At 41.3% G+C, this 12,774-nt stretch overlaps 1 protein-coding gene across 2 annotated transcripts in view; it reads left to right on the top strand.

Annotated features, from left to right (window-relative positions):
• TBCCD1 (TBCC domain containing 1) overlaps window positions 1-6,490 on the top strand; it is a 71,670-nt gene extending 65,180 nt beyond the window's left edge. For both annotated transcript variants that reach the window (XM_075829957.1, XM_075829959.1), the window contains exon 6: window positions 4,484-6,490. In XM_075829957.1, coding sequence (XP_075686072.1) covers window positions 4,484-4,616 — 133 coding nt within the window. In that variant the 3' untranslated portion in view covers window positions 4,617-6,490. The remainder of the gene's footprint in view (window positions 1-4,483) is intronic.
• Window positions 6,491-12,774: the final 6,284 nt, after the last annotated feature.

Genomic DNA, 12,774 nt, shown 5'->3' with positions numbered 1-12,774 from the left:
GAACTGCAGGGATTAAAAGGTTAAACGGATAGAATCGGAGGTTTCTCAGAGCAGCCTCTTGAATACGGCTTGGATCGAAGTACAGGAGCTGTTTAGTAACCGCTCCTGCTTAGAGCATGAGCATTCACTGTAGCGCTCATAAGCCTTTTCTACAGAGATGTCAAAAGACATCGCTGTAGACTCGAGACATGCACTGCCCACAGTCAAAATACAATGGCCAATCAGGAAGGCAATAGAAACTATGTAAATCTTTGAAAGGCAACATTTTTTGTAATTTTTTTTTTTCTCTCCTAAAGGATGTATCAGTGTGTTTTTTGTGTAACTCTGTAAACACTTTTTTATTAAAAGATAAATTTGCCATAATTAGTCCCGCGGACCTGAAGAGTTCAATGTCGGTGGGTCCTCCGTGTAGCGCTATTCACTGAATCAGTCAGTCCCGCGGACATTCAATGAGAATATAGAGCAGCTATATCTGGAAAAAAAAAAGTTACGAATTTTTAATAAAAAGTATTTAGAAGGTTACACAAAAAAACTGATACACCTTTTTTATTTAAACAAAAAAAAATTCCATTTAAAGGTTTACATAACCTTTAACCCCTTAAAGCATTATCACGTACGTGATACGTGTCATAGGGAAGTATGGAGGGTGCGCACGGGCTGAGCGCCCTCCATACCCTGCGGGTGTCAGCTGTTTTTTACAGCTAACAGCCCAGAATAATGTCCGGGAACAGCGATCGCGCTGTTCCTGGTAGTTTAACCCCTTAGATGCTGGTCAATCGTGACCGCAGCATCTGAAGCGTTTAAAAGAGGGGGCGTCTCCCTCCAACATCTGATCGGCGCCCCCACACTGAGATCGGGGGGCACTGGTGGTTGTCATGACAGCCCAGGGGCCTAATCTAGGCCCCCAGGGGCTGCCTTTTGTTTGCCTCTGTTAAGCCGTGCCTCTAGCACGGCTTAACAGGAGCCTGTGAAAATGACTATATATTGCAATACTAGGGGGACTAATGGTGTAAAAAAAATAAAGTTTAATAAAATCATTTAGTCGTGGGGGAAAAATAAATAAAATGTGTGTGTGTGTGTGTGTATGTATGTATATTACACACAAAGGAAGGCAGCACTCCACAGCAAGAGGTTTCATGCTTGAGAAAGGCCCATGCTGGGGCTGAAATGTTGCACTGATAATGGGTGAATAAATAAAAATGCTATTTTTCATTTGAAACCTTTGCTGTGGAGTGCTGCCTTCCTTTGCTTTCTACATATGTGGGATCGGGCTCCTAAGGCTTGCACCCTATGAAGTATTATTAAGGCTAGGAGCCTGTAAGTGCTGCTCTACTTCTCTACTTTGTGATATATACATACATACATACATACATATGTGCTAAAAAAAAACAACCTTATCCCATTTTTCTATTACTTTATACCATTATTTAACTCGCACGGTGAATGCAGTAAAAAACAGAACTTAAACAGTCACTGTTTTTTGGTCACCTTAGCTCGTAAAAAAAAATGTAGTAAATGATCAAAAATTAAACGACAGCTCGTTCTGCAAAAAAATAAGCCTACACACCGCTCAATCCACGAAAATAAAACTTATGGCTCTCAGAATTTTTGTTACTTTAAAAAAACACATAAATATAGCACAATATGTCACTAAAAAACTGTTAGAATCGCTTGGATACACATTACAAAGTTGTTTCGCAAAATGTTCACACATCCCAGATTTAAAAAAATCTGGCTTGGTCTTTAAGGGGTTAGGGAAAATCAGGTGGCTGTTGCTAAAGTACGATGAGAGGCAAAGACCTGTGAAGGATGGGGGGGGGGCTTGATTTTTTTTTTTTAATTGACTGCCATGATAACCGTGTAGCTATAACAAAATATAAGAAAAAAATACACAGCACATAGTGCATGAACCAGTTTAGAGGATCGATATGGGAAAACCCATGGTTAATTATGCTGAACTGGTAACGTCCAAAAATGCGTGGTCTGCTTTACCCCAGTGGGTGAAGGGTTAAATTGGTCGCTGCCTAGGTTCCGGAACAGGACCTTGTCGGTCCAGACTTGTAATGGAATTAAAAGCAAAAAAAAAGAAAAAAATGGATTGTTTGTCTTGGCGCAGGCCAAATGATGATTCCTCTGTCTCCAGGTTGGAACAATAACAAAAGTAAAGTAAAAATGATGTCCAAGGAATTTATATAGCTCAAACAAAGCGTTTCGAGGCTGAATCGGCCTCTTCATCAGGTAAAATACAAGTGATACATTAGTATAGACAGCATGCTTTATATATGTGGCTAGGGCTTAAAATGATCAGAAACTGCCGAGTAGGGGTTGAAGGTCAGTCATTGTGGCCGATAATACATAGATGGAGCGTTAACTTACAACTTTATATTGTTAAAATCGGTGGTTTTTATAATATTTAGTACAAATGTATAACAATGAACTTAAGATGCAACAAGTTATAAGATTAAAAAAGTCATACTGGCCATACTGGTTAGGTTGAGTACCACGTATTTCTATTATCTGGGAGATAAATATCAGACGGTTTTTGTTAAGCGTGTGAACATACCCTTATACACTTGTACTAAATATTATAAACCACTGATTTTAACAATCTAAAGTTGTATGATAATGCTCTGTTAACGGTTCATCTATGTATTATCGGCCACAATTACTGTGACCTGATCATTTTCAGCCCTAGCCACACATATAAAGCATGCTGTCTATACTAATGTATCAATTGTATTCTACCTGATGAAGTGGTCGATTCGGCCTCAAAACGCTTTATTTGAACTATACAAATAAATTCCTTGGACCACATCGTTTTTACTTTACTTTTGTTATTGATGCAACCAGGAGACAGAGGAATCCTCATTTGGCCTGCGCCAGGACAATCCGTTTTGTTTTTTGCTTTTAATTCCATGATAAACGTGTAGGTCTAGACAGGATAACAAGGGATTCAATAGTCTACTTGCCACACAGTACCTAGAAAAAGAAAAAAACCGGTGAGCAGCCTACATTTGGTTGAACCCGGTGTAAAAAAAAAAAAAGTGTCAGATGGGACATTTCATTAGTTTAGTATAATTTGTGTGACAAATACTGAAATTTTACTTTCATTTGTGCAGCAACTCTGATAATTTGGTTATTGTCCAGGAAGATTTATACCATTTTAAATGACCCAGGAAAACTTATCACTGAGATTTGTATTTGTTTTTACATGTGCCCCATTGTATACAGCTGAATGTGGTAGCTCTTTCCTCCCTATCTTCACTCTGATACAGTTCAGCCTGTAACCTGCCTTCCCTGAATACTTTGTTTCTTGCCTCTCTCTCTCCACACTCTTATCTGCCGCGTGCAACCTCTTTGCTTTCCCTTCCATCAGTGTTTGATACACCAGCAGGTAGGGGAAAGCAGAGAGCCGACACAGCCAAGAGCAATGTTCTGTTGGATCTATGTCAGTCAGCAGCACAGCCAGCTATGTAAAGGACTTAGGCCCCATGCACACGACCGTAAAAAACCTCAATTTTTGCGGACCGCAATCGCGGTCCGCAAAAACGGAGCCATTCACTTTTTCATTGAACACTGACACCTTTCCGTAGCACTACGGAAGGGTGTCAGTGCCGTGGAAATGTTCCGGGAATTATGGAACATGTCCGTTCTTTCGCATTTTGCGGGCCGTGCTCCCATACTTTGTATGGGAGCACGGCCCGAAAATGCGGCTGTCAGCGGCCGGCCGTGCCTGCAATCGCGGGCCGTGATTGCGGGCATGGTCGTGTGCATGGGGCCTTAGACTATACAGCAGCAAAATGGTAGATTCTTAATGGAGACTATTTAGAAAGTTGCTTAATTTTGCGATTAGTATTAGGCCTCATGCACACGACCGTACCCATTTGCATGGCCGTGATTTTCGGGTCGGCCGGCTGCGGACTGTCAGACGCGAGCCGTCCGCAAATCACGGGACATGGCCGCGGCCATTATTTTCAATTGCGGCCGCAAAAGCACGTTCGTGTGCATGGTGCCTTAGGTTATTGGTTATTGAGCCTTAGGCCCCATGCACACGAACGTGCTTTTGCAGCGGCAATTCCCCCGAAAATCCACGGGAGAATTGTGGCCCCATTCATTTCTATGGGGCCATGCACACGACCGTAGTTTTTACGGTCCATGCATGGCCCGGGAGCCTGGACCGCAGAAAGAACGGACCTGTCTTATTATGGCCGTGTTCTGCGGTCCAGGCTCATTGAAAATAATGGCCGCGGCCATGTGCATGTCCCGTGATTTGCGGGCGGCTCGCGGCTGACAGTCCGCAGCCGACCGACCCGAAAATCACGGCCGTGCACATGGCTACGGTCGTGTGCATGAGGCCTTAATTTGCTTCCTAAAGAAAAAATTCTGTGCAGAGGTGTTACACAGCATTTAAACCTTTTATAATATTACACTTTAAAAAGTGCTCTGACTGTTTTTGTTCTCTTGTTTGCCTTTCTATTTACAGGGAGCAGCGAATGCATTTCCAGGCACTTGTTGAACAAAAATTCAATGAATGGCTTGTTAAGACTGGAAATCGACATCAGTTGGATACCATTGTGCCTCAGAGTGATGGTACAAAACAAGTTGCTGGGTTGTGAACCTCACGTTTTGTTTTTGATGAAATTTCAGTTTGTATGTGAAGTTTTTGTTTGTCCGTAAGGGATATATTGCTCAAATTGAAATATTTTAATTTATACTTTGCTTTGTAAGATTAACAAGTCAGGAGTACTTTTATCATACTTTTGTGATTTGGTATTTTTGTCTATGCTTAACTTCTGGGGATTACACTGATTTTAAGGGGTTCTATAGAATAATACATTTCTAGACATTCCATTATACTAAGAACTAAAGCTGGCTGCACATGTAGTTTTAGAATAAAATACTCACTGGCTCACTTAGTTTTTTTACAATTGTATTCCCAGCTTCAGCTAAGAGTCTTGAGGTGCAGGGGTGTTGGGCTCTCTGTACTGTTGTGCACTGCAGAAAGACTATCTATATGTGTGTCTTTTTGCAGCCCCTGCATGGTTTTCTAAAGTTTTGAGTTTTTTTGTTTTCATTATTTGTTTATTGATCTTTAGTCTTGTGCAGTACTCTTTTTATAGGTATTTCCGAAAAAGGTTTGTTTACTGGTTTACCCTTTTGTAAGGGATACACTGAGCGCTTAGGCTTCGTTCACATCTGCGTCGGGACTCCGTTAATGGGTGCCGTCAGAACTTTCAGTCAAGGGAACCCATGAACAGAATCCAAACTGAAACCTGCATCACCATTGATTTCAATGGTGATGGATCCGGTGCAAATGGTTTGTGTGTCACCGTTGTCTCAGGGTATGTTCACACGGTTATCAAAATACGGCTGAATATACGGAGCTGGTTTCAAGGGAAAACCGCTTCTGATTTTCAGCTGTTTTTTAGTCAAACTAGCGTTTTTCTATAGAGTCAATCAAAAAGTGACATGCAATTCTTTTTACAGGGCGTCTTTTTACGCGCCCATCTTTGTAAAATGAGGTGTAAAAAACCGCCCCGTCGGAACAGAACGCCGTATTTCCCATTAAAATCAATGGGCAGATGTTTGTAGTAGTTTTGCTTCCGATTTTTCAGAAGTTTTTCGGCGCGTTTACGGCCTGAAAAATTGCTGAAAATAGCCCGTGTGAACATACCCTAAGGGTATGTGCACACAAAAACTGCATTTATGTCTGAAATTACGGAGCTGTTTTCAGGAGAAAACCGCTCCTGAATTTCTGACGTAAATTCATGTACTGGCATTTTTCGCCGTGTCTTTTACGGACGTAATTTGGAGCTGTACTTCATTGAAGTTAATGGAAAACGGCTCCAATTACGTCCCAAGAAGTGTCCTGCACTTCTTTGACGAGGCTGTTATTTTACGCGCTGTCTTTTGACAGCGACGCGTAAAATGACAAGTTGTCGGCACAGTACATCGCAAAGCCCATTGAAAGTATTGGGCAGATGTTTGCCGATGTATTGGAGGTGTGTTTTCAGACTTAATTCGAGGCGTAAAACGCCTCCATTACCTCTGAAAATAGGTTGTGTGAACCCAGCCTTAGTCTTCTGTTGTTTTGATGGAATAAATACCAAAGTCGACTGTGCTATTCTGTCAAGACAACGGAATCCTTACACAACAGTGACAAAGGGAAAACATTTGCACCGGATCCGTCACCTTTTGAAACAGTGGTGATGCAAACCAATTCCGTTTGGATTTTGTTCATTTGTTCCCCATGAACGGAGTCCTGATGCAGAAGTGAACGAAGCCTTAACTACAACAGCACTTATTTTTGACCCCCCCCCCCCCCCCCCTCCTGTACCAGGCTGAACGGATAGCAAGCTGACATTTTGAACAATTGAGAAGAAAGAGTTCCATAACCATTTATACATTGATTAAGCATTTTAGAAAAAAAAAATATAGAGTGCAATAAAGCCTAGCTATCAATACAGAAATAAAAAATAAAAAATCACAATCGCTCCTTAGGTAGCTGTTGATGTATATTAGACATAGTTCACGCTGTTGGTTTTTTAAATGCACATTTTTCCTCTTCACTACCACAACAGTACCAGACCGGGAAAATTATCCATCTCCCAATGTTGACGGGGGCGGATAGAAAGTAAGAATGTCAACGCGCCCTCCTCCATCACTGCTACCAGTGTCTTCCTGTCCATTCCACGCAGGGAAGTAGAGCAATACAGCAGCTACAAAATGCTGAGATAAGCAGCAGGTGCCACTGTGCTGGGCTTACCTTAGATGAATAGGCCCAGTCAATTGGGATTGCACACTGTGTGGTGGAGAAGCTGGTACCCAGCATCCGCTGCTTGTTACTGCAAGTGCAGTACTCAAAATCTTCAAGGTATATTGCGGCATCTTGACACACAGCAGGTCCCTTTTGGACAGGAAGCCGGCTCTGGTGGGTGATGTCCGTGAACTCTTGGGGTATGTTCACACGGCCTATTTACGGACGTAAATCGGGCGTTTTTGCCCCGAATTACGCCCGAAAATAGCGCCTCAATAGCGCTGACAAACATCTGCCCATTGAAAGCAATGGGCAGACGTTTGTCTGTTCACACGAGGCGTATATTTACGCGCCGCTGTCAAAAGACGGCGCGTAAATAGACGCCCGCGTCAAAGAAGTGACCTGTCACTTCTTTGGCCGTAATTGGAGCCGCTATTCATTGACTCCAATGAATAGCAGCGCTAATTACGGCCGTAATTGACGCGGCGTTCAAGCGCCTGCACATGGCGGTACGGCTGAAATTACGGGGATGTTTTCAGGCTGAAACATCCCCGTAATTTCAGCCGTTACGGACCCCCGCCGTGTGAACATACCCTAGCTGTTGCATCCACTTTGACCGCCGATCAGTGCAGCCCATTAAAGCTTTCAGCACCATGCTCGGCGCACGGAAACACGGAGTGCACATGGAAATCACACCGCCGCTAAAACGGGTTCACGGACCTGTCAAAAGCGGCCGTGAAAACGGTGATGTAAGTGTGCACGAGGCCTTAACCCTGCCATGTTAGTAATATACCGTATGATCTTATAGTACATTTTTGTGCTTATATGATGGCTTGTATACCTCCCTTTTTGTACTCTATCAGTTTGTCTTAGGGTTAGTTCACACGGTGGATTTTTGTTTGTGGCGGGTAAAGCACAAAATCTGCCGTGGAATTATTCCTGCTGTCGACCAGAAGATTCCTCCTCCCATTTACATCAATGGGAGGTTTGGGCGGAACCTGCTGTTGAAAAAGAAGCGTCTGACTCACATTGAAATTAATGGAAGGTGAATTTTGCAGCGTAATCCTCCGCAAAAATTCAGTTGTGTGAACAGGGCCTTGTTGTTCGTGATGAAGATGGGGATCACGTAAATTCACGAAATTTGTGGTACAAAATATGAAAAAGCATCTGTGTAAAAAATGTACTGTGGAAGTGTGAAAAGAATTTCCTTCCCTTTTTATGAAATAAGGGTATGTATTAGGCAGGAGATTAGATCTGTAATGGAGGAAATTAAACCATCTATATCTTCACCCACTATCTCTAGTCATATGTAAAAAAAAAAAAAAGAGGGGGTTAGTTCATTTTCTGATTCTTCTTCAGAGGTACTTATCTCTTAATATAAAAATATTTTGCACTTGAGAATGAAGCTTCTCCCGAAGACCCAATCTATAAAAAGTTTTTGTTTGTGTCAGCGGAAACAAATAAAGGCTCATAGTAGTCTCAAAGTTTCCACCACTTTTTTTTCAAAACAGGGCGATGCTTCGTGACGGGGTGCGTGGCCTGTCTCGGCCTAACAAATTTGTTATGATTTACACCAGAAACTGTCAGGAAAGTATAGTGTAAATCTACCCAAAATCTGCCTAAAAGTTTTGAACGGTTAGCAGTTTTGAAGCCAGAAAAGGAGTTTTTCCGGGGGATAAGAATGCCAATAGTTTAAGCAAAACTGAATAAAAGTCTTTATTTCTAAAACTCTTTAAAGTAGGTTTCCCTTTCAGGACAGGGATTCGTGATCTAAAGTGCATGTTCCACTTGCTAAAATATCTTCGAAGGGGCACCAGCTTTTGCGGAAATAGGATCACTTGAAGATTCCATCAACAAAATGATTCCCTCAACAGATCTTGGAACTCAACTGCGGCCTTGTTTAAACCAAATGTTGCCACTACCTCAACGGCAAAATCTTTAAAATTTGTTTATCACAGAATCTTATCTCCATGAAAGCTCTTCAGAAGATAACGTAATAATATCCTTTTCTTTGTAATAGAAAGCAGTAGATTTTTAGCTCTACTGCTTCAGCATAATAAGTGAGAATTTTGACCTAGAACTGCAGTCCTTGCTAATACTGTTAGAAGAGCATTCTGACTGAAATCTTGCTTGGGGGGGGGGGCTGTCTTCTAAGGTTAACCTGTTGGGGTATCCCTTTTCATGGTAAATTTTTGTTTGGGTCAGATCTGGAAAATATTTTAGGTAAGGCAACAGTTGCTAAAAATATTTTGCCGAAAATTAATTTTTAAGAAGAATTTTGGACCTAATTCAAAATCCTCTTTTTCCTTTTGTAACTCCAAGGCTAAATTTGGCAGATGGAACAACCAAAAAGGATGGGAAATGTAAAGGATTTTGTTCAATCACAACACCTCTACCAATCTGAAACGAAGCTAAACTTTGTGCTTTCACACTTTGTAAAGGAGTGGGAGTCAGTTTCCTCATATGCCTTAATTTAAAATTCTCCTTTTATTGAATATTTTTAACATTCAAAATAAAATAGGCCATTGGTGTAGAATAGCAAATACAAGCATGAAAGGCATATATGTATGTTATGCGTTAAATAGTACAGTCACTACACATGGAATCTTATCATGAAGGCAGTCAAGGAGCGAATATTACAACAGAAAACAAAGAACTATATACACACCGTTCCAGAAATCGATGAATCACCTATTACCCGTTAGGTGAGGGGAATAAAGGTTAAGGGAGGGGGGATGAGGGGTGAAAATCCTTTGGGAATTCATAATACAAATGAAATAGTTAGCAATCCACTGTTAACACAGTCCACAATCAACACAAGGAGCCTCTATGTTCCCTGCAGACTGACCAGGTGGCAGCGAACACATCTTGTCTTCTATCTGCCCAACTAGCTAATTCCTCCAAACTAGAAATGTGGTCTACCCATTCTCTATAGGTTGGAGGAGAAATGGATCTCCATTTGAAAGGGATCAAAAGTTTGGCTGCTGTCAGTAAGTGGGTGGAAAGATTTTTACTGGAGGGTTTAAAAGAGTCAGATGGAGCCCAAAGTAATATCACTGCTGGGGAGTGGAGTGCATTCCACCCATTTATTTGGCGTGTACTATTTAATATCTAGCCAAAAAGGCTTGATTAAAGGACAATCCCACCATATGTGGAGATATGAGCCCTTCTCTCCCAAGCATCACCAGCAACGATCATCCAACAGCGGGTTTATTTTATGCAGAAAAACTGGTGTACGATAACACCTGGTCAGTAATTGAAATGAATTTTCCTGAACCTTCACACATCGTGAAAAGCCATGAGAATTTTGGAGGATAATGGTGATCTCTTCTTTAGACCAGGTTATTGATAATTCTCTTTCCCAAGCAAGTATGAAGGAAGGTTTAGGAGGTGCGTCCCTCTCTACAAGTTCATTGTAAATTTGTTAAATCATTTTTTTCAGAGGGTAAGGGAATGAAAGAGTATCTAACCAAGATGGAGGTGACAAAGTTGTGAATTTATGTAGAAATTGTTTACTCATGGTTTTTATGCTCTCAGAGTGAAGGAACTTTGTTCCCTCAACCGGTGGAGGATCCAGGATAACATCTAAACTAGGAGGTGTTGAGGATTGGAAGGCTTTATAAAAGGGTACATTATTCATATTGCTCCAAATACTACATTCAGTAAGTGGATAACCCAGCGTGAGGGGAAGAAAATTCACCGGCGTTAACGAGGATAAGTGGATGCTGGGGATATGGTTCTTCAAATAATTATGGAATGGCAGCATCGTCCCTCTTGAAATGGGGTTTGTTGTGGCTAATGATATAGATCGGGTAAAAGAACCTCAGAGCAAAGATCTTAGTTTTGAGCACAAGATGAATCTCTGTATACATGTGGAGGAGATTTCTTGTGCCTTTGTAGAAGTACCCATCTACTCAAGAGGTTTGCAAGGTAATATTTATAGACATCCGGTAAACCCATTCCCCATGATGCACGTCTCAACGAAAGGAGTATGTGGCAGTCTAGGGTGTTTCTTAGCCCAAAGAAATTTTGAGAAGGAGTGTCTAATACCGGTAAAAAAGGATTGAGGTAGGAAAATTGGGACCGTTTGGATGATATAGAGCAGTTTTGGTAAGATGTATGATTTGAGAAGATTTTTCCTACCCATCCATGAGATAAATGGAAATTCAAATCATTCAGTTGAGTCTGTGGGTCAATAATGGCTTATAGTTCAACTCAAATAGTAGTGCTGGATCTTTGGTCAATTTTATCCCTAAATATTTGATATGAGTGGTTGTTCATTTAAAGGGGGATCCTGTTTTGAGTGGGTATAAATCTGTGTCAGAAGCCGAAATGTTTAGCACTACCGATTTTAGAAAAATTTATTTTGAAGTACGAAACCTCACTAAAATCCTCAAATAGTTGCATTCTCAGGGGAAGCCTTCCCATACTCAGGGGAAGGCTTGTACTGGGTTAGTTATAAGGAGCAATAGGTCGTCCGCAAAGGCTGCCGTAGAGTGTGTGAAGTTACCTAGAGTCAAACCCTTGATTTCATCCGATTGTCTTATTTTTTTGGATTAAGGTTTCCATTGTTAGTATGAATAGAGAAGGTGATAGAGGGCATCCCTGCCTGGTGCCATTAAGAATATTGAAATATGGGGATAGTCCCATTTAATTTAAGTCTAGCCCTGGGCGCAAGTATAGAGAAAAAATTTGCTCCTATAAAGGGTTCCGGGAAGCCAAATGCATTCAGTGTGGCTCTCATAAATGACCAAATCAAACGGTCAAAGGCTTGCTCCGCGTCGATTCCCAGGAGTACTAGAGGGAGTTTGTGTATCCTGACATGGGAGATCAGGCGAGTTAAACGTGATGTATTGGGTTTCCCCTTTCTTCCTTGGACAAAACAAAACCTGTCTGTTCAGGACCAATGAGGGCTGGAAGAAGTCTCCCAATCCTATTAGCAAGTAATTTAGCCCACCATTTCATTTCTGTGTTTGTGGGAATTACCGTTCTATTTCCTTCCTAATGTTTTGCGTCTTTACCCTCTTTAGGGAGTAATGTGATATAAGCCTCTAAGGCTTGTGGAGGAAGGGTCGAACCCCCGCAGGAGGGAATTACAGACCTCTAAAAACTGTCATATCCCTTAGTTTTAAAAACCATAGCTAGTAACATTTCTTCAAGGCCATACCACCAAAGACCAGGGTTTTGGATATATCATAAATGATGGTTTTGTTATCCGTTTCTTCAGAAAAATGGGGTGACTGTTTCTATTTCACAACTTCGTAGTCCTAATTTATAAAAAAATGTTTAAGGGATACAGAAGAGGACAAATAAGGGGAGATGAAAACTTCATGCAATACATATATACGGGGAAGAATCTCAATAAAAGAATTTGCAATAGGAGGCACGTAGAAGCACATATCAGAAATTAGTCCGAAGACTGTACGAGTTCCAGAAAGTACAAGTATACAAAAATCAATCCAAGGTCTTTCAGAAGAGAGCTATTTAATCAAGCGAAGATCTTCAATGCGAGCTAAGAAGTGGAGCCGGTCATCTCCGAAGTAAAGCAATAATTTATGTGGAGAAGCAGCTTGGTATTAGATTTGCCAGCGTTTTTAGGAGGTACATTTAAGGTCCCATTTACATCCCGTTTTTGGCCTACGTTTAACGTATGTGGTGGGGAAAAAGCCCCCGATGTGTACGATAAATGTAGGCTGTGACGGATGCTTAAAAGTGGCATTAGTCGCCCATAGACGTTTAACGTATAGGTCATAACTGTTCATGACCTATACGTTACGGCATTATTGATGCATGTAACTATTGCCATACAGTAGTATGTCTCCTATAAGTTCCCATAAAAACAGAAAAATGACAGCGCAGTAAACCCATTGTATGGAAGAGTATACTCTATACAAAAAATAAAAAGGTATACCGGCGTAAACCTGCTGGATGGTAGCGAAAAAGGTCAGTCTTTTGACCTGTGTTAGGCTAATGGAGCCTTATATACATATTTAGCAGTTTTCGTCGGTTGCTTTCCT

Source organism: Rhinoderma darwinii, chromosome 6, assembly GCF_050947455.1.
Source record: "Rhinoderma darwinii isolate aRhiDar2 chromosome 6, aRhiDar2.hap1, whole genome shotgun sequence".
Classification (NCBI taxonomy): domain Eukaryota; kingdom Metazoa; phylum Chordata; class Amphibia; order Anura; family Rhinodermatidae; genus Rhinoderma; species Rhinoderma darwinii.
The sequence above is the reverse complement of the archived record's forward strand: the minus strand, read 5'-3'. Positions and strand labels throughout refer to the sequence as shown.